Source organism: Chenopodium quinoa, unplaced genomic scaffold (genome assembly GCF_001683475.1).
Source record: "Chenopodium quinoa cultivar QQ74 unplaced genomic scaffold, ASM168347v1, whole genome shotgun sequence".
Classification (NCBI taxonomy): Eukaryota; Viridiplantae; Streptophyta; class Magnoliopsida; order Caryophyllales; family Amaranthaceae; genus Chenopodium; species Chenopodium quinoa.
In genome coordinates this window covers 714,370-736,840 of record NW_018744100.1, presented here as the reverse complement: position 1 = coordinate 736,840, position 22,471 = coordinate 714,370, and the positions used below count along the sequence as shown (strand labels likewise).

Genomic DNA, 22,471 nt, shown 5'->3' with positions numbered 1-22,471 from the left:
ATATATGTTCTATTATCGTTCGATACTTATTACTTCCCCTTGCCAAGTTGCCTGCACTAATCCATCATCGACCGTTATGTCGGAATGATCTCACCAATAAATCACCCTCTGGTATCCGGCGTAGGCCAGGTAAAGATGGCTATGGACCGTGTCGGGTCGTATTTCATGTTGAGTCCACGTGCTTTGCGTTTAGTTAGGCCCGATCCATGGCTCAGCCCACGAATTTCTTGTCGTGCAAGACCAGGACGAAATTTTCAAAAGGTTGGCCCGTGCACGGCCAGGCCCACGTGCCATCGTGTCGGGCTTGCGTGCCTAAGCAAAATTTCATTAATTTTAGCGTGCTTTGTCGTGCCAGGTCATGTCATTCCATGCCTTATCGTGCTTCTTCTAAATAAAGACGACCTGCGTGTCGTGCCGTGCTTTTTTCATACTGGGTCAGCCCGACCAATGCCATCTTTAGGTGTAGGTGGTGTTACTTCTAGTGCCTCTACGACGGTGAATCTTTATAAATTTATGAAAAAAACCTACATACAATGTACAATAACATAGTACTACCCCTGTTTCATAATGATGTTAACTTTTTTTTTTCACGCGTGTCAATGTAAAAAGTGGAAAACCTTTGATTTATTGCGTTTTGTGTATGGCACCATGTGGCCTATATATTGTAAAAGAGTAAAGTAACCCCTATAACACTGATCGAATAACCCCTGCCATACTGACCGAGTAACCCCTATAACACTAATCGAGTAACCCTTATAACATTAACAAAGTAACCACCAAATGGACAAGCTCGACGGCCCCATAGAACGGGTGCTTTAATTACCCACCTCCAAATCTCAATGCTTTCAATGCACCGGGAAATATTAATTTTAATGGAAGTGCAATAGGTGTCTTTGTTGGACCAAAACCCCCTTCTGTCACTTTCATTCAACATATTATTATTCACGCTGGATTACTCGTGGGTATATAAGGGTACATAGAGCAGGGTCTTTCTACCTGTTTGAGTGCTTTGACCCAACTGATTTGGGAGGAATTATCCATCAACAATCTGCTATTTTTTATGGGCGAATCATCAACCTCAGAAGGTATCATGTTACCTTCATTCCGCAGCAGATGCACTTCTCAACCACACGGATCTGGGTTCAAGTCTATGGCCTCCCTCTGCAATTCTTAATTGAGGCCTGGGCTAGAAGAATTTTTGTTCATCTGGGTTACTTGGATGAACTGGAACAAATTGGTGATGGGCTTCTAGATCGTTCGGAATTACGGGCTAGGATAGGGCTTGGTAGGGACCCTTATGCAGAATTCAATACGAATCAGGGCTTTTTCTCATGATACTAATTCTGATTCTTTGCATATGTCTCAATCCTTGCAGGTTAATGCGCATAATGGCGCTCCACCTCTGCCTGCATTCTCTAACCTTCTTATTGTTGGGTCTTCTTCTTTGGAGTAGGTTATAACACTCCAATAATTTTCCCTTTTCCAAACCACTTACTTTAAATAAAATAGAGGAGAACTATTGACATGTTACCGCCATGTGTTAAAACGTTAATTAAGGCTTTATCAAACTATCGCAGCGGAAAAACCAAACTTAAGTCTTTAAAATAACATAGTTTAGAAAACCAATAAGTCAAAGCTCACAAACTGGAACCATAAAGGCCCTTATTTAAAACCAAATCAATATTCAAAACCCAAATCATAAATGAAATATTAAAACATAAATAAGTTCAACACAAGGAACGAATACTCTCAATCACACCAATCCCTTGACAGTGCGATTGTCAAATCCCCGAACTTCACATCATTAAGCTAACCTGTGTAATACTGCTCCCCAATAATACAAGTGTAATAATTGGATCATCACAGGGTCATTGAAAAGCGAAGGCCATGACCAAAAGAAAACACACAAAAGCACGCAATCAGCAAAATTGGGTACATACAAGCTACAATGCACGAAACCTAACATGTTCAACTAATTAAAGTAAAGAACATTCAACATAAATTCATTAACCAAGACTCCACACTAAAATAAGTCAATCAATTAAACATACTCACTATCCAATTCCAATCCACTTGACTCTTTATATTTAATTTAATTAATTTAATTGGAGTAAGCAATAGACGATGTTGTCCAACCCACCAAATCATTTTGGTCCCAAATGACCATTTAAAATAAAAATATAGCGCGATGCAAGAATGGGCGTGACTTCATTCTCACAAAGTTAGTCTAGGATCCCATCTAACTTTCATTATAAAATAAAAATGTAAATACCAAAAGAAAAGAGGACATGTTGATCAAACAAGCCATGGAAAGCCACGGGCTACCACCGTGTACCCCAACCCATAATTGTCAATACTCTAGAAGTGCACGCTTTCTAGAATTTTATTGCTCATCCATGTTTCACTTAACGTGATTACAAGTTTAATTAATAGCCGACTCATTCAAGTAGATCATACATAATAATCATACATATAACTCACTTTTAATCTTATTTAGGACAACGATGATCACATCACAAATTGACCTTTAATTCCTTTAAATTCCCAAAGTATCCAAAATTGTTGAACATAGTCAACCCACCTAGCCATTTTGGCTTAATCCACTTTTACTTAACATACTAACAAGTCATGTTTGAGTAATAAATAAAATAATAATAACCTCATAGAATGTTTAAATGTCCATGCAAATGAATGTGATAAACATTGAAAAGAAATCTTTAAAAAGAGAGATATAGAAGGATTTTTGTTGGAATTATACCTTAATCATCCATCAATCAATCAAAGATGTATTAATTTAGAAGCTACCCTTAATCAATCAATCAAGACCCTACAACTAACACTAATTTATATAATACAAACTCCTAATTAAACTAGTATTATAAACATATTATTATATAACTATAAAAGATTATATTATACTCTAGTATATTATACTCTATTATAATTATAATATATGATACAAATAACATTATTATTCTAGTACATACTCCCAAAAAGATGTCACGAGTAACACAAAGACAAAACTCTCTGTTTCTGACTTAACACAGTACTCATAAATCAGAGCCATTCAAAATAAGCTGTTTTCAGTTGGTTCAATGTTAGAGCTTTTTTTTCTTAAACTCCTTCATTATTTTCTCCCTTAATCTTTCCTCTGCAAAAAACTTTTTAACACAATAAGAATAACTTATGGCTTCCTTGAAATTAGCTTTTTTAGCACTCCCATATTTTTTCCTTTTTTCTCTTAATTTTCAAGTCCAGGCTCTTAATATTGGTGTTCAATCCTCTCTCCAATTGGTAATAAATCTCTATCTAATTATTCTGTTTTTTTCATATATAAAAGAAATTAGTTATATGCTAATAATATTATGTGTTTATTGGTTAATTTTGTTTCTGCAGAGTAAAGAATGCAGTAGGAAATGTGAATCTGAATTTTGTTCAGGTAAATTAATAAAATTTCATACTTCGTTTTAAATTATACATCAGAAATTTACCTCTGTTCAGAATTAATTGTCACGTTGATACAACGCCGTTTAAATTACGTTACGCCTTGTATGTATCAAATTAAAGTGAGCATTAAATTTGTATGATGAGAATTTAATGATTCAATTTGAATTATACATACAGTACCTCCATTTTTGAGGTATGGCAAATATTGTGGACTTCTATACAGTGGGTGTCCAGGAGAGAAGCCATGTGATGGGTTGGATGGTTGTTGTATGAGCCATGACATTTGTGTCCAAGCTAAAGGCAGTAAGTCAATTGTGTTTTTCATTTTTTTTTCTTAAGAAGTTACGAGTATAAACGAAAATCATCATGAATAACCGGTTGTATCTTATACAAGGTACAATTAGGACTATTTTGTTATCTATGTACTTAAACCTGTTGAATGGGCGAAATATTAACCTTAGTTAGACCTTTCAAGGTATAATCGGTTGTATGGTGATCGTTGAACATTTAAGCCTCCTTATCTTATAATTAAACAATTACAGAGTATATTAGTTTTGACAATATATGCTTAGTTTGGTAGTAGTTAGTTGTTGTATTTTCACATCTACATTGTCAGTACTTGCAAAAATTATTCATGCATATCAATACAATTATAAAAACTAATTAATCTGAATTCAGGCCATATTATTTATTCTTATAAAGTTATAATCACTCCGTTATGCTAATTAGCTAGCTAGCTTTTGAGTGAATCACCGTTAATTAATTTGAGTAGTTCTATTTAAAAAAAAAAAAAATGATTAGTAAAACCCCAAATCATGCAACAAATTAAGTTTGACCTCACCATTTTACAAGGAGTATAAGTCAATGTTTAGCCTACACAAGGTAAGTTTGACGTACATGATAACATGATATAATCAAACGTTTTAAGCAACTACTAGCTACTTCCAATAATGATCAAGTTGCAATTTTAAATTAGTTTTTTATAAAAAAAAAATTAATAAGGAGACCAAACAACTCAATTCTAGGTGCTAATGTTATCCTCTACCATAGAAGGGAAGACAGTAATTAAAATTAAATTAGTGTTAGAAAATAGATTACTTCGAATCAATAGAAGGGAAGAACAAAATTTTAAGTCATGTACACGCACTACATATATGACACATCGCACAGTCGTGTAACGTACAGTATATAGTATATCATAATATATTGACATCAAATTTTTTTTGTTAGTTCAATATATTCATGAAAAAAATGTTGATAGATGAATTGAAAATGATGGAAAATGCAGATGATTATCTAAGTGAAGAATGCAGCAAAAAATTCATAGATTGCATGGACAGATTTAAGGCAGCAGGAGGACGTACTTTCAAAGGCAGTACATGCAATGCTAACGATGTTATCGAACTCATTAAAATTGTCATGGAAGCTGCTTTACTTGCTGGCAGAGTTCTTAAGAAGCCATAAATTAAAGCTTATTTAGCCTTATTTTTTTTTCTTTTGGATTTGGGTTAATTAATTATGTAGGGAAATTGAAAAGGGAACCAAATTGCATTTCATTTTGATAATAAAGTGAAGATTAATTCAGTTGCTAGGTACGAATTGAACTCCTAATTTATGATATTTTTCCGCAATTTAACTTGTATTTGGGGAATTGGGGTATATATATGCTTTACTCTCCGCTTTTAAGTTGTTTAATATTGACTTTTATGATTGCAAGTATACGTACAATTTTAATCGATTAATGCTGTGAGTATGTTTAATTATCTGAGTTTAAATTATAGGAAGAAGTTAATATTTCCAAAATATATATATATATATATATATATATATATTGTGGGACATCAAATAAATCCAATAACACTTCACCTAATTATCATTTTTATTAATTATTAATTATTATTATTACTGTTGTTGTAGCTCTTGTTGTTTGAGAAAAATGATCAAAGTAAGACATATGATTGATATGTGCAAAAATAATAATGTGAAACAATATGAATTTATATATTTTGATTGTTATTGAATTATTACTTCAAATATAAGCTAGTTAGAATAATTGAGTTATATGAAGTCAAACAATAGATGGTGACTATTCACCAGCTAGTGATTTGCATGTAACTAGATACGGATTTTGAAAATCTAATGTATGCGTTACCTACAAGAAATAGTCATGAAGATGACCTGGCCTTAAAAAAAAACTCAACCACCCTGAAAAATGGTTAAGTGTCCATCAACTTGATTAATAAAAAGGGCTAGTTTGTTACAATGCCTTTCCAAAATTTATGAGAGTGCATGCATGCTTTTGGTCAAAATTGGCATCACTTGAAAACTTGAAAGTTCAATTCAAACTAGCTCAATTAAAGATAAAATAGATTAAAAAAATATAAAAAAAAATCACGGCATATACTCTCATCAAATGTTATCCACCATAACTAGATGTACAAATTTGCATCAAATAAGGAGAAACATGTGATTTATATATTAAGGCGGTAAATACACCAAATATTAGTGTTAAATTTTTTTTTTTTGATAGGAAGAAAAAGGGATTTTATTAATAAAATATAGCCAAACGGTACTTACATATAATTCCTAAGAAATCAAGAATTTCAACGCAAGTACACACCTTAAAACTAAATACATCGTAGATTTGATTAACAATCGCCTTAATAAATAACTTCATCTGAAGCAATACAATCTGTGAGTTCGCGCTGATTCGGCTTGAAATCCACTTATGCGTAGTCGTTTGAGTGAAAATACTCATGTGGCCCTCCGTATTCTTGTAGAGATTATGAAACCCTAGATCTTCAATTTTTGCCATACAAACATAAAAAGAAAATAAACTCAAGTGAAAAATCATCACCTCAAGGATGAGATGTATTTATTAAAAGCAATTAAAAGGTTTTCGGGGGCTTACCACCGGTAAGAACACCAGTGGAAGCCCCTACAAAGATTCACAATTGAGACCAAGAGGAAAGAGATGGTAGAGATGGAGAGAAAAGGGAGAAGAGAGAAGGAAAACCTTCAAAAAAATTGAAAAAAACCTAGCAATGGAGGCTAGGAAAACCCTCCCAAGGAGAAACCCTAGAGGGAACAAAAAAAAAACCCTCCCAAGGAGAAAACCTAGAGGGAACAAGTGATGTTTCTTCTATATATAATAATGGAAATATGACGACAGTGTTAAATTTAAATACTCTTTACTATGCACCAAACGGTAATAAAAACCCTAAATGTTAGAACTGAAATTGTTACTACTTAGATTGGATCGTTAATATATGCCATTTATCTTTTGACACTATAGATATGGAATTAATGTTTGTAATAATACTTTAGCTGATTTATGGGAGTTTTTTTTTTTCTTTCACGATACATTACTAACTTTAGGAGTTCCGACTTTCTTTTCCTTTTAGGCCCTGGTCACTTTACCTTACAAAAATAATATTAAGTAAATTATAATTTCAGTTCAGTAAAATTAATTTCAATTCAATAAAAATAATTTAAATTCAGCAAAAATAATTTCAGTTTAGCAAAAATAAGGTAAAGTGAATCAGGCCTTAGTGAAAAAAGTGGGGGTTGAGAAGGGTTGTAAAACGACATCGTTTGGTAAAAGAAGGCTAAAACCCAAAACCCCTCTTTCATTCATAAAGCAGCAGCAGCATTCAACATTCTCTCTCCTCAGCTCCTACACAACCATGGCGGCGAGGCCTGAGCTATTAGCACCGCCGGAGATTTTCTACGACCAATCAGAAGCTCGCAAATACACTTCTTCTTCTCGAATCATCGATATTCAGGTCCCCTTTTCTCTCTCCTCCACCTTCCTTTTCTCCCCTCTTTCAATCTCAATGTCTTCTTAATTATATTCTTAACTTCTGGTTCGAATTTTACTTTAGAATTGTACCCAGTAATTCTTTCCCATTATTTGAATACCCATTTGATCTTTTTGCAAGATTTTGAGTTTTGATTAGTGTAATTCAATTAATTACCCTGATGTGAAAATGTTGAATTTATGTGTTTATTAAGATTGTATTTTGATTTAATTTATGTTAATTCTAGATGCTGTGTGTAATTTGATTACTGTACTTTTTAGTTGGTTATTTGAGTTGCCAGATTGTTGTGAATCCTTTGTATTTGGTTGTGCAAGTTATAAGCTTTAATTGGCTATGTGATGATCCTTTATGTTGAATAAGGAAAACCGGGTGTTGGCAAATCAAAGTATCAAACTCCTACGGGTTCTAGTGAAGGGGAAGTAGTTTAGTAAGCAAGCAAACTTAACCCAAATCCTTAAGTAAAAATTGGGTGTTTATAAATTGAGCTCCCACTAGCTTAAGTGAGGTGATATTATGGAAAAGCAATTCTAGAGGAGTGTAGTAATTTACTCCGAAGTAGGCTAGCAAACTTCACCTATATAGTTATATTTTGCATTTACATTAAAAAAAAAAAAAATTATAAAAAAAAAAATGTTAAAGAAAGGGGTGTGTAATCAAGCGCCTAAGAGCTCAACTGAGGCTTTTGTTCCAGAAGAGTGATTAGTTAGGAGTGGAGTAGTTTTATAGGCTAGCAAAATTTACCTCTATAGTTATATTGTTAGCTTAGTGTTGGTTTGGATTATTTAAATATGGGTTTTGAACTGTTGATATATATGGAATCATTAAAACCATTTTTGTGTGATTTTTTTTAAAAAATTTATTTTCAATCCTAGCTGCCCATTATTATCGAATCTTCATCTAATTTTTTTTTTTTAAAATGTTCAAAGTTTGTGGATTAAAATGTAAAATTAACTCATAAATCTGAACCTCTGTTCATGTATATAGAATGAAAACAATTTATCATTGTCTTCCATCAATCAGCAAAAAAGGCAAAAGTAAAGATGAGCTATAGTTTCAGTTTTCATCTTGTACCTTTTAATTGAAAATTTAATTGTTGACTTGCCTGTTTCTGATTTCTAGAATTTAGACCGTTTTCTTTTATGAGGAGGACCTGATTATTTGGTAATTTAGCTGAACCTTTTTATTGTTGCCACGGCAATGAGGTGAACCAAGAAAATGTCAGATGTAAAGTTGAGACCTTTGTTTTTATTTAGGCTTAATATCATTTGATGTTTGATTAACTATTGATGTAGATTCACTGTTTCACTAATAACCTTTTGTTTTGGACACTCTCTTGTAGGCAAAGTTGTCTGAAAGAGCATTAGAATTACTCGCTTTGCCCGATGATGGAGTCCCCAGATTGCTCCTTGACATTGGTATCATATTTTACTGCAACTTATATCTAATTTCTGGAGAAGTAATTTCCTTTTTGTAATATGAAATGAGCATGGATACGTGAATTATGATTTTTTCACTTAAATCTTTAAATTGTCATTTTTGTTTCTTTGTTCACTTGGATTTCTTCACATCTACAAAAGATGTTGCTTCATTACTAAGTGTTATTTGAGTATATAGGATGAGCAATACCATTTATACCGTGTTTTGTATTTATAACAAGCTTGATAAGATGCGAATAGACTGTATAGTTGCATTTAGAATGGTATAGTTAAAATACTATGTTATAACCTCATGACACTCAACTGAAGCATTCAATCTGCAATGTGTGGATGTATGTATATAATGGTTTTCACACTAATTTTTCCTTGTCTGCGATTTTAATCTCAAGGAAACTGGATCCATGAAGTTTCTCGTCTTGTATCAGTTGTATGTCACGCATACATGCTTGATTCAGAGCTGTAGCATTGTTAAAATTATTCATTTACTTGTTTCTCTATGTAGGCTGTGGATCAGGGCTGAGTGGAGAAACTCTGTCCGAGAGTGGGCATCAGTGGATTGGTTTAGATATTTCAGAGGCAATGCTGGGTATCTCAATTGATTTTCTTATTGCTTTCATTTAATCTTCAGTATAATTGCTGCTTCAACCATTTTTAACTTTGACTTACTTTTATGCTTATGCCAGATGTAGCAGTGGAGCGAGAGGTTGATGGTGATCTTCTTCATGCAGATATGGGTCAGGTAACTTTGTGCTATCCTTGATTGCAATACCAATTTTCTTCCTAGAGAGAGGGAGAAGGGGTTTCTTGGTTATTCAACATCATGGACTGTTGTTGCTTAATACAATATCTTCTTGAACTGTTTTGTTGTTTGGGTGAAAAGAAGAGTGTTAATGTGAGAAAATTTTCCGAAGTTTATTGTTATTAGGTAAGTGTAGCCTAAGAAGTTTCTTAGAGGGCTTTTACTTTTGTTCTTGTATTATCTGATAAAATGACATGTATTATCTGATAAAATGAGTGTATAAGATGATAAAGAGAGACTTAAGTGATGAGACTTATAAAATCAACTTGCCACAATGGCCCCGCCCATCCTTCTCAGCTCCTGGTGGGTTAGTGGGTTTAAGTGTAATGAATTTTAGAACTGCTTCCTGATGATTTGCTGATAACATGGGTATTAGGAACTTAGGCATACATTTCTTTGACAAAATTTACTCTCATATGTTTTGACTTTGTGAATGGATAATGGGTGTCTTTTGTATCATTTGATTTGGTGATCAATGGTAGCAATCTGTTCTTTCATAAATGACTTTCTAGAAAGCTAATTAAAAGTTTAGTCATATTTGCGGATTATTGGAATGGTGTTCATAATTGTGGTGTGATGAGTGGTTTTTGCTCTAGGAACTGTAGGAGTGTAGGTTGAATTGTCAAATTGACTAGTCATACAGATGGTAGTTGAAAAAAAAAAGCATATTTAAAGTTTGCAAACATTTGTTTCTATGTTGGATTGCCAAAATCTGATCTTCTGTTGAACTCACGACTTGCTGTAATGATAAAAATGTCACCTATATCAAATATGCTTTCTATCTGACCTGTTTCTATAAATTTACTGCAGGGGCTAGGATTCCGCCCGGGAGTTATTGATGGTGCAATTAGTATTTCAGCTGTCCAGGTTTATGCCTGTTTTTTTTTTTTCAATTTTTTTGTTTGATGAAAATTCCTGCTTGGAATTAAAACAACGTTGACTAGAGAATCAGGGTCTTCTCATTTGATTCATGGCCAACCCAAATAATGCTCATGCTCCCATGTCTATTTTGCCCATATTTGGAGAATCTTCTTTGAATGATGTTCTTATAATTCATATTACAGCTTGCCCCTTTGATGTTCTGATAACCAAAAAAGAAATGCTCCTAAAATTGGGTATACTGATTTGCATGTTTGGCTTTTTACCTGTAAAAATCCTCGTCTGAAAGTATTGGCCCATAACTGGACTTATTAACTTATTTTTAGCTGTGAATTGAACTTGGCAACTCTTATTTAATCGTTTTGACCCTTATCTGAATAACTTTTTTCTAAAATCTATTAATTGAGGTGAAATAGAACAAGGCCTTGATGCTCATATTTATCAAGTACAAATTGATATTTAATGGGTTTTTTTTTTTTTTTTTTTTTTTTATTTTTTTTATTATTATTTTATAAAAGTAAAATTCAGGGGGAAACTAGGAACGTCTTCTCGCAAGACTATAACCTAATATTTAATGTTTCATGAAATAGTGACTGATACAATTATTTTTGTCAAATTAGAAGTATTAATTGAACTTAAGCTTAGTTTATTATAATTTCTGTTTTCACTTGTCTAACTCATATTGGTCATCTGAGGTCCTCACTTGAGTGCTTAGCATTTTGTCTATTTTGTTTTGATCAAGCAGTGGTTATGCAATGCTGACAAGTCCTCTCACGAGCCCCGTTTGAGACTGAAGTACGGGTTAAATCATCCTTAACTCATCTCTAATTACTTCTGTTTTTTGTTTTTTATATCTGTGTGCCCACCTGTTGGCTGGCCAAGTCGAAATAGACAAGAAGATTTCATCATAAATCATGCCTCTTTTGTACTCACTGATGCCTACTGGTTGATATTGTATTGTACATTACCCCATACCCCCCCCCCCCAAGTTGTTGCACATTTGGTAACCAAAACATTTATGGGTTGCAGGGCATTCTTTGGATCATTGTATAGGTCACTAGCAAGAGGAGCTAGAGCAGTTCTTCAGTTGTATCCCCAAAATATAGCTCAGCGTGAGCTGATCTTTAATTACGCAATGCGTGCTGGATTTGGTGGTGGTGTAGTGGTTGACTATCCCCATAGGTAAAGTACGACTTTTTTTGTACTGCTGATGGATCTTAAGTACCTTTATAATCTTATATTGAACTTATGTTAACGTTGTCAGTTTGTTGTCTTGGGCGAGTAGCTTTTTATGGGAAATCCTGGAAATGTATGAACACTGTTACAGAGAATTGAATTACTCTGACCATGCATATGCTGAACCAATTGCTGATTGTACTATCACTCTACATACTTTAAAATGTTATTTTGATATTTGTGCTGGCAAGATGATAAACCCTTGTTGAGTATCCAGTGGGAGCCTAACAGTAGAGCTCTCACCTCCCAACCATGAGGTTATGGGTCCAACTATCATCACCCTCGTCTTTATATAGTTGAGGCATTGTGGTGGCTTCACTTCCAGCAAAGCTCTCAGGATTCAGTCTATATGACTTAAGGTTTCCTTGTGGGTTAAGTAAATTTCTAAAAAAAATAAAAATTAAACATTGCTTTGCTCATTTAGCATTTAGTTTTTTTTTTACAGTGTTTATAAACAATAAGGTTTGACTTTGAAATATTACAAAGTTTAAAAAATTGATTTTAAGCTAATATTAGACCTATTGCCTTATGACAGTACTAAAAGTCGAAAAGAATACCTTGTTCTCAATTGTGGTCCACCATCCTTAAGTGCTGCTGTTCCAAATGCTAAAGGTGAAGATGGAATGAGTTGTTCTGATGATGAAGAAAATCATACGGTTAGTTTGGAAAACAAGATCTTTGCACTCTTCTCATGATCTGCAACCACTTGTCAAATGTGGTTTTTGTTCATTCAATGTCTCACGGCTAGTTTTCTGTTTCTATACATACAGGTTACAGTCTCGGACAGGAATAGGCCTCGAAAAAAGAGGAAGCTGGACAAGACGAATGGAGGAAAGGATTGGGTTATTCAGAAAAAAGAACAGATGAGAAGAAAGGGTGCCGCGGTGCCTGCAGATACAAAGTACACTGCTCGTAAACGCAAGTCTCGTTTCTGAGCTTTTATTTTCCATGTCTGAGCATAAATTGAGGTTTCTAGTGCATTTTTAATGTATTTTTATACTTCGTATTTGTTAGTATTCAAGAAATGTGGAAGAAAGAACAGTTATGAAGGACTGTTACTTTTCATTGCATACCCGCATCTTCCCCTGATTTTTTATTCAATGAGACTACAGATTAGGTGCACCGTGCAGTATCATGTTTTTGTGAAAAATGCCACTAGAGACAATTTGGGAGCGACTAATCCCTTATTCCCCTCTTTGTTCATTCTTTTCCTATGTCGATTTATATTACTCGTATAAGCTAACTGGCTATCAAAAGATTATTTGTCCATGTATTATGCATCTCACAGTTCACACATTAATATAGGAAATTGTAGAAAGATCAATGGGATCTAGAGGACTATGTGAATGATAGTTGTAATTTTGTTACTCCTATCCCTTAAAGACTGCCGCATTCTGTGTCGTACTCGTAATTTTGTTTTTTTGTGGTTGAAAACAAAATAGAGAGATCGGGGGGGGGGGGAATGTATTAACCTATACTAAAAGCAAACCCTTCCATAACACTTGTCATTATCTTGTAAAAAAATTTCCCGCTTTGCAAAATCTTCAAGTAAAATACTTAACGATATTTTCTTTTCAGTTTAGCAATCATATTTCATATATACCCAAATAAATATTTCTAAATATCTTTTATATACTTTATGTAGTATTTTGTAATATTATTGCAAAAATATTTAACAACCGTGCATTGCACGGGATTTTAACCTAGTGTTGTTAACTAAAAATAAATTGAGGGCAATCTTTAATTCTTTTAGAAGCAAATGATTTTACTTCAGGGATAGTAACAGTAGTATAATTCATCCCTTATTTTCCACGGGCTTCTCAGAATTTAGCCGGTATACAATTGTGTAAAGATTCAGGGATTTAACTGCAACTTTCCAAAAGTGACCAACTGAGATAACGGTGAAAAACAAAAACAAAACAGCAAAGAAAATGGTCCTTTCCAATAGTACATTAAATCTTCTGTAACGACGCGCCCAGATAATTTCCAGCTCCTGTAAGGCTGTAACTACACAAATTCTGTTGTATACACAAATTTACTAAACTTTACAGCATCAACCCTAAAGTTCTCTGTAGAATCTAAGTCCCTAACAGAGGGAATGATAGAAGTACAATATCAGCTGTCAGACCACCAACTCCTCCAAATGCAAGAAATAACATCTTTTATCTACATTCTGAAGACAATTCGTTCTGCAGCTGCTGAATCCTAGTCAGTTCCACAGTTCCGTCAACATTCAGGATCCTTGCGCTTGAATTTCTGTAACTTGTGGAAATTAGCGATATAAACATTTAAATTTATTGATATTCAAGTGAGTAAAAACCCACACGGCACCCCAATGCATGGTTATACAGATGCCAATCATCCATGATGTAGGATATCATATGAATAAAACAATAGCTGCTCGATAATGGCCATTCTCACATTACAAGCATATATTACTTGTTATTTCCAAAGGGAGGGAGCAGAAAAGTCAAATAAGAAAAGATAACATGAACTTTCGTGGATTATTATTGAAACAATATAAGGCTTCAAAACACGTGCTACTTTGGATTGGTGAGTGGTAACACTTTTGGATTGATGACTTACTGTAGATTTTGGGAAATTGTTGGAATTCAAAGGTGTACCTCAACACCAGCGAACACTATACAGAAAGTTACCAGCTACATGACTAGGACATAGGGGCTGATAGGGCAGATAACATAAAATAAATCTGTGTGAAATGTTCTACTTCCTCCGTTTCTATTTAGTTAACGCGTTCAATTTAGACACACATATTAAGGAAAGGATGGAGAATGAGAGAGTGATAAAGCAAGTAGGGTACACTAGTAAATGCCAGGTATAAACTTACCCAAAAAGGAACGTGTCAACTAAAAATAACTTCCTATAAAGGAATACGCGTCAACTAAAAGAAAAAACGGAGGTAAGTATATAATTTTCCAATGTTAGGAGTGTCTCGCACAAATATGCATATTTTGACAATGACTGAAAAAGTATCTAAGCATTTGGCATTCAGCAATGAACAGCAAATGACGAGAAGATCTTATACATCTTTGACAAGGAAAGGAAACAAACCTCCAAACATCTGCTCAAAACGAGCCACAATATGCTTTCCATAAGTGTATTTCTTCAAAGCATTGAGATGCACTCTTATACGACCAAGTAGCAGATCACGTTGATTATCGGTACACTTCTCAAGAATCTTTTGGACCACATAATTAGCATATTGGTCCTTCATCATTACCTGTATCCCATAGTAATCACATTATACTCTATAATAACACTGAATATATACTTCAATTTCCTTCCATCTAAGATTCAAAGGCTTTTCATTGAAAACAGTATTCGTCTGACATATATTCATCTCTCTCACTCACTTTTTTTTTTTTTTTTTTTTTTTGGGTTGCGAGAGAGAATCTATTCATCTTATTATAATTCCATTAATATTTTTTAGGGCGCTCGGCCGCTCGCCATAACCTTGAACGTCAACTACAACATCTTTTCAGTCATAAAGAAAAAAATGACTGTTTAAGATGTAGATTATATATACCAAGTCCAGTATTATTGACTTCAATTAGAATCATAATTCCATTATATAATTTGCCTTATCAGCAAGAGCAGAAATTAAGCAAGGAGCGAGTTGAAAATTTTAAATAGGCTTACCAACAAGTTATCATTTCCCTCATTTTGCCCGATGACTTCAGCTATCAGGAGTTCTCGTGAAGCGGGGTCACCATACTCCAAGCATTTCTCAACAACATTTGATGCAAACTTATGCTGGCTCATTTTTATAACTTGCCCAGATAGATTCTTAACGATTTGGCTCCTCTCTTGTGTCTTTCCCCTCTCTAGCACATGCTGCAAGAAGACAAATCATAAGCAAGGGTAACAAGTTTTAGTTAAACTCGAGCAAAATGCTAGCAGATAAAGATAAATTTGAAAATTCAAAATTAATGAAGAGCTGAAGAGGAAGTAGACTGATTACAATAACATGCAATCTGAAAGCATTAATAGCACAATATAAGCATAACCTGTCTGTATAAAAGAAATACATGCTGCATTGCTGCCAATACAGTGTGCTTATCGTAGACAACTCAATCCCTACAATGTTAATACTCGCTTAATATTGTTTGTATAAGTAGTTCTCCATAAGCATGGATAACCAGGATCTGAGACAATCAATCAGCTCCTTGTACACTATACTAAGGAATTTAAATTGCTTTAGATTTTTATACCATAGGACACTCGATAGTACTGTTTCACTCTATAATATAAACGGGGGAGGTAATGCCTGTTATTCATCATCAAATACATAGCTATATACTGCCACAGGTCAAGTAAAATTAATTCTTTGTATTCTCATTACTCATAATAATATCATTTCAGGATGCCTTTTCCTCTCTAAAATGTGATGAAAATACGATTCATATGATATGTTGGGATGGAGGTGCAGTGGGATTAGCGGGTTGAAGAGGGAGAACCAACCTGGGTAACATAATTGCCATACTGGTCTTGAGCAAGAGTGCAAACAGACTCCAATATCTCATCCACAATAAACTGACTCTGCAACTCATCTGTACAATGCTCCAGGACTCTCTATCAGAAAAAATTCAACATAAGCAATGTCAAAATTAAATAAGGAATATTATATAGGCTCTACTACCCAGAAACAATGTATCACCTGTATAACACGACACCCATAAGGATGCATTGATAGGCTAGCAACTTGACCACGGAAAGCAGAAATAATAAAACTAATTCTTTCTGATGGAACACATTCAATACACTTTTGGATTACATGGTTTCCGTTCTGATCACGGACACATCTCATGACGTGTCCATCCAGCTCACGAACAAGTTCAATCTTCTGATCAACCTCAATAACATCAAGTGCCTGGGAACATTTAAAACAATAATTAGCCTAAGCATATTTCTGTATCACACCATGTACCACCGGCAATTGTCGAACAGGCTTTTCTAAATCTTGTCTCATTAGTAAACTCCTAGGGCTACTTTACCCTTGTGATTAAACAGAATCCCCCCATAGGTAGGTTTATCCAAACAAATGCAAGGAGGCAACTCAGACTATCAGAGTGATTCTACCTCACGACAAATAAGAAGTATAGTCTAAAGTAAAGTAAAACACAACAGCACCAAGAGAAAGTTTGACAAAAATCTAAACATAAACTATAAAATGTTCACTACAATCATCAGGTAGTCAAAAGTTTAGCATTCTAAAAATTACAGCATAAAGAATGACAAAAGTAAAGGACAATTATCACATGATTACGTACAGAGCATAAATTGTAATCCCTCCGATTTTATTGATGTACATAAAACACCTCCATATCACAGAGCCTCAATATCCTTTGTCAGATCACAAGCAATTGTTGACTTGACCCAAAAGGTAAGGGGAGGGGGGGATCACTCCTTACAACGTATCTTTCCATACACAGATTTTCTTCCTCCATTTACTTCTAGTGAAAACTATACTGCTATATGCTCATGTAAACCTAATTTCACTAATTCATCATGCGCTTGACTCCCCCCATCCAAGTATTCTTTGGCATCCCATTGCTTCTAAAATTCTCATAACCTCCCTTTTTCTTACTGGTGCATCTTTTGGTCGTCTCACATGCTGAAACCAACAAAATCAGTTCTCCTTGTCTTATCCTCAATATTTGCGACTCCAAAGTCCAACCCTCTACTTAATATGAAAAATATCTTCATATGACACTCTATTCCTACAAATCCATCTCAGCATATACGTCTCTGCTAGGCCAATCTTTTATATATGATCCTTCCTAAAAAACCAAACATTCCAATGATCTAATAGGATTTTCCCTTTGACTATAGAGGTACACTACTGTTGCACAGTTTACCTTTTCATGCCCATCTAGCATACCCTTTACAATTGACCAAAATTATAGAGAAACTTCAACACAATCATGTATAAGGATAATAAGCCTATCAAATTACAGTAGATCCACCAACCCCTTCCAGCCTTCTGCCCATGGGATCACAAACAAGGTATGTGTATCAGAGATGAATCTTTTAGAAAAGAGTCTTCTATAACAATATTGCAGAGCCTCAAATAACCCTTTGCCAGAGCACAAGCAACTATTGAACCAAAAGATCTACCACGATAAAGGAGAAAAGAAATTGCTAAAAAATACTTGCTGCTCCAGCGGAGGCACTGAGTACAAACTTATAGAGAGATCTATATGGGTTTGGTCAATTACTATTAAGACATAATAGGTATCCACAAATCACTGTATAAGATGTCTGAAGGAAGAAAAGAGGACATCCAACCAGTTGCTCAACAAGTCTGCCATGATCAAGTCACTTTGACATACACAATTCACCCACATGAAAGTTATGCTAATACAAGAAATCAATATTTATGTACAGCAAAAAACAAATAGACTTAGAGCAGAGAGATCTTAATGTTAAATCATTTTATCAATATTCACAGGTCAGTGGTAAGAGTATTCGATATATACCTTCTGGATGACACGACAGCCATACATCTGCATGCTCAATGGCAAAATCTGACCTCCTAGTGCCTTGGCTAGATCCCTTCTCTGATCAGGGGTTCCATACTCAAAAAACTGCAGTAAATTGAAAGTAAACAATAAAATGAAGCATAACTGATGCAATCAAGCAAACTTCTTTCTTACAAAGAGGAATTGCAATAGTTCGGCAATTCCTACCTTTTGAATAACATAATTTCCAAACACATCAGTCATCAATTTGGAAGCATGAGGGAGAACTTCTTGAAATACAGATGCCTTGTCTTCACTGCTACAGTTTTCTAGTTTCTGCTGAATGAATCGGCTCCCATGTTGATCAACACTGAAAAACAAGTACAAAATCCCTTTTATACTTCAAAATAAGGATTTAAAATAAAACTGGACCGAAGATGACACACTGCATGAACTTGCCTGAATTCAACCACATGACCAACAATATCAGATAGCTCAAACCTTCTACCTTTACCAGATTTTAGCTCTTCAAGGAAAGAGTAAGGCTTTTGATAATTGAAGTTATCAAATCCTCTTTGACCTTGCCAACCAGTATAGAAACTCCCACTTCTGCCAGAATTTGGTGAGCTCACATCACTTCTTCCTCCAGGAAGACTGCTACCACCAATTGGAGATCCCGGCAAAACAGGACTGGTAAGAGATGAGTTTGGAATAGGCATGAAGAATTCCATATTAGGTAAGGTTCCAGCATAATCTGTACCCATAATTTGCCCCCTTCTCTGACTTACATTACCCTGCCCACCAGATTCTCGGAATTGAGGTCTATGATCAGGTGAAATTGATGAAAAATCAGGCCCAACCTGGGAATTAAAAGCACTGACTTGATTCCCAACCAGACCCGCTCTCAATCCCAAAGGATCAACTTGACCAGGAACATTGTATAAATCACCGAATGACTGGTGAAATTGCAAATGCGGATCCGCAAAAGGCTGTGGAAATCCAAGTTGTCCATAGAACTTGTTTAAATGCTGCAAATCGACTCCTTGTGAACTGCTCCCCCATGACCCAGAAACTTGAGTATTAGCATCAGAGCCAGCAGAAGCACCATCGAAGGCTAAAGGGACAGCACTATGTGAAGGGTATCCAGCCATAATAGGAGGAAGAACGCTTGCGTTGTAAGGATATCCACCCATGCCATACTGTGAAGGATATATTACTCCAGGTGGTTGGACACCAGCATAATATGGATTTGCTGATTGCATATATGTAGCTGCAGCAGTAGCATAAAGTGGAGGAGTGAAACCAGCTGAGTGAAGTACAGGCTGAACTTCTGTTGAGGAAAACTTTCCACCATGGAAAAACTGGTTTGGAACAGCATATGGGTTATTTGTGCCTTGAGAAACTATTTGAGGCATAGAATCTTGAAACTGGAAGCTACCACCTGGGTGCATCGGGTGTTGCAATAACTTAGTTTGGAAGTTGTTTTGCTTTTCCTCTCGACCTCCATGGTTCTCTAAGTTGGGGGAGCTGGATATTCTCAAAGTCTTAATCCCTGTTTGCAAACTAGTTATTTCTCTATCATTACTAACTGAAGTCTTTTTTTCTGTAAGTGCGCCTATACTATTTGGATCTTCATTTTGAATGGACGGCAACGAGCCTTGTCTAGAATCATAAGATAATGATCTCAATGCAGCGGTTGCTGATACCGTATCATCTGCAGCAATGCCCTTATCAACATTAATGTGATCAGCTCCGTCACCTGCTGATCCATTTGCAGGTGACGACATACATGTAATTTCCTCCTGAAAAATGTACATAATTCATGATAAAAGATTAGTTTTAAATGTAAACACAAATGAAGACAATACGACAGGAATTTTTTGCAAAAGCAAGTGGTCTCAAAATCTGAGAATCTATATACAAAACAGTCAGGCTATGTTACTCGGACTCAAATACTTATGAGAGTTGTGTCAGATACAAGTATGTGTCCAGGAGTTAAACTAAGCTAAATCAGGTTCTATACTTTTGGTCCAAAATGAAGTGTTAAGTATCTGTAGCCGTATCAAAGCATCGAGGATCCAATATGAGTACTTAGGATGAAATGAAGAGTTCAAGTGCCATAGAATAAATCAGATAATGGAGCAGTACTGATGAACAGAATACTGAATACACAAACATCACAGATGCAACTCATGCAACAAATAGACTATTTCAAATTGTTCTATTCAAATTACTTTCACCTAAAAAGCTAAGGATATGAGAAAATCTTGCATGATGGAGGACCTCAATTAAAGGTAAGACCACAAGTCATTTTAATCTATCTCAAATAGAGAATGCTGAAGAATCAGAAACAGAGAAATACACCTTTACGAGGTCTGCAATATTTCCAGCCTCGCCAACTGATAAGGATGATCCCTGTCCTGATAACGCAACAGAGTCCCTGGGCCTGACTTCATCAGAAGACTTCTGTGGTGACTTATCATCCTCAGATTCCTCTTTGTGCGTTGGGAGGATGCCACAATGTAAACGCAAGAAGTTATCACTGCTGCCTCTAAAAGGGGTCAATCCCACTTTATTGCTGACGTGACTGGATCCCAGATGTTGATCAAAACCTGAGGTGGGAGAGTGAAAAAACTGGGGATTCAAACTGACATTGGAAGGGTAATTCGAACCAGGAGATGAATAAGAAACTAACATCCCTTTCGACCCTCTGAATTCTCCATCATAACTTAGACTTGCCAAATTAGCACTAAGACCTGAATTTTGCATGAGACTTTCTATGGCTGCAAGAGAACCTTCCATGTTTGGGGGCGCACTACCACTTCGATTGGGAACAGAACCCCTACTACCATGGTACTTTTGACCCTTAACATACAGTGCTTCCTCATCCACAGCCATCTTAGTTGAAGAAAAATTTGCACCACCCTTGTGAGGGGACCATTTTCCACGTGCCTCAAGCATTCTAATAGGACTCTCAGTTGCCATCCTACCCAAATAATTTATACTCTCCAAGAATACCAATTATTGAATAAATTCATCTTCCTGCAAAACAGACAACATGTTCGATGAAGACGGAGCATGAACTAGTTTCTTTGCATCATTTTTTTGGCCCTAAAATGGGGCCCGAGTACCCCAAAAGTAATAAGTAAGCTCAACTAATCCTCTGGCTTTACTCCCATTTCTTAAAACATATTCATTAAGAGCTTTTCCATAGTCCCTCCATTCACAAGTCCAAAATTTAACTATGTATCCAAACAACTACTCACTTCCCCAACATAAGAACATAATTCATTACTTCCTCAAACCACAAAAATCGCCACTATCAAGTTGAAATTGCTCTCTACCTTTATCTTATACTACATGCTCTACTTAGGTAGGGACGCGTATTTAGGAATATCCCTGAATAGGAAAACTCGAAAGATTTGATTTTTAAACTAGGGTTTTATTATATACTAAAGATTAAACTCTTTGGCCACTGAAACCAAATAAAAAAAAATGTTAGTGGAGACTAAATGCATATATTTGGCACTAGCACCAGAATCATTTCGATACGCGATTTCAAACAAACAGTTAGAGCATCTTAACTACAAACAACAGAATCAACAGATACACTAGTACAATTTCCACCCCTCAAGCTAGAAAAAAATACAATCTTAAAGCTAAAGTTTCAAACTTTTCAACAATTTCAGGTTGCTAACTAACCAAACAGAGCACTAAGTTCATTCAACAAGCATAAAAATCGAAAAACAGAGTTCAACTAAATACCCACTAAATTTCAGTCACCCAATAACCAATTTCAAGCAAATATTACAAAAAAGACAAATTCTTTTTGCCAAACAAAGGTCAACATAAGCAGAGCATATTATTATTAAAAAATAACCAAGCAAAACCCTAAACACAAAATCAAATTTTCAACCAATATAATGAAAAAATAAAAATAACCCATATAAGCCAAAATGATAAGAAAAAACTCACCAAGTATAATAAATCACAAATTTCCAAAGTTTCGAGCAAAACCCTAGACCCCCTCTTCCTCTGTAGTTTGATGAAATGAGAATAAGTCCACTGAAGAGAGAGAAAGAGTGAGAGAGAAAATATAATCAATAATTGGACAAAACCCAAGTCTTTGAAATAGGATTAATTAAACTTCATTAACTTTATATATTTATATAAAAATAATATTTTATAATATTATCTTAAAACAAATAAAGGGTCCCCCCATATATAAGGAAAAAGGGGCTAATTCTAGACAAAGGAACCCAAATATGAAGGGATATATCTAAAAAATTTAGGTACAATTTTGCTGTTGTTGGCATAAAAAGACAAGGCAAAGTAAAAGGGCAACTAACGTAGAAAATTGGCATCAAATGT

At 35.0% G+C, this 22,471-nt stretch overlaps 3 protein-coding genes across 3 annotated transcripts; 2 read left to right on the top strand and 1 right to left on the bottom strand.

Annotated features, from left to right (window-relative positions):
* Nucleotides 1–2,996: 2,996 nt before the first annotated feature.
* Nucleotides 2,997–5,168, top strand: LOC110692289 (phospholipase A2-alpha-like). Its single transcript, XM_021869290.1, has 4 exons — nucleotides 2,997–3,294; nucleotides 3,397–3,439; nucleotides 3,625–3,750; nucleotides 4,736–5,168. The coding sequence occupies exons 1-4, from the start codon at nucleotides 3,187–3,189 to the stop codon at nucleotides 4,909–4,911; spliced, it is 453 nt and encodes a 150-aa protein (XP_021724982.1). The 5' UTR covers nucleotides 2,997–3,186; the 3' UTR covers nucleotides 4,912–5,168.
* Nucleotides 5,169–7,071: 1,903 nt separating this feature from the next.
* On the top strand, nucleotides 7,072–12,821 carry LOC110692288 (probable 18S rRNA (guanine-N(7))-methyltransferase). The gene is made up of 9 exons (XM_021869289.1): nucleotides 7,072–7,232; nucleotides 8,608–8,683; nucleotides 9,207–9,290; nucleotides 9,388–9,443; nucleotides 10,314–10,370; nucleotides 11,128–11,177; nucleotides 11,412–11,564; nucleotides 12,154–12,274; nucleotides 12,389–12,821. Exons 1-9 carry the CDS (start codon nucleotides 7,134–7,136, stop codon nucleotides 12,551–12,553), a joined length of 861 nt encoding a protein of 286 aa, XP_021724981.1. The 5' UTR covers nucleotides 7,072–7,133; the 3' UTR covers nucleotides 12,554–12,821.
* A 699-nt stretch (nucleotides 12,822–13,520) lies between these two features.
* On the bottom strand, nucleotides 13,521–22,240 carry LOC110692287 (pumilio homolog 6, chloroplastic-like). Its single transcript, XM_021869288.1, has 10 exons — nucleotides 22,076–22,240; nucleotides 20,465–21,142; nucleotides 18,560–19,902; nucleotides 18,329–18,470; nucleotides 18,119–18,226; nucleotides 16,297–16,509; nucleotides 16,101–16,211; nucleotides 15,279–15,473; nucleotides 14,691–14,859; nucleotides 13,521–13,874 (listed from the first exon to the last, which is right to left on the bottom strand). Exons 2-10 carry the CDS (start codon nucleotides 21,083–21,085, stop codon nucleotides 13,852–13,854), a joined length of 2,925 nt encoding a protein of 974 aa, XP_021724980.1. The 5' UTR covers nucleotides 21,086–21,142; nucleotides 22,076–22,240; the 3' UTR covers nucleotides 13,521–13,851.
* Between the last annotated feature and the right edge of the window lie 231 nt (nucleotides 22,241–22,471).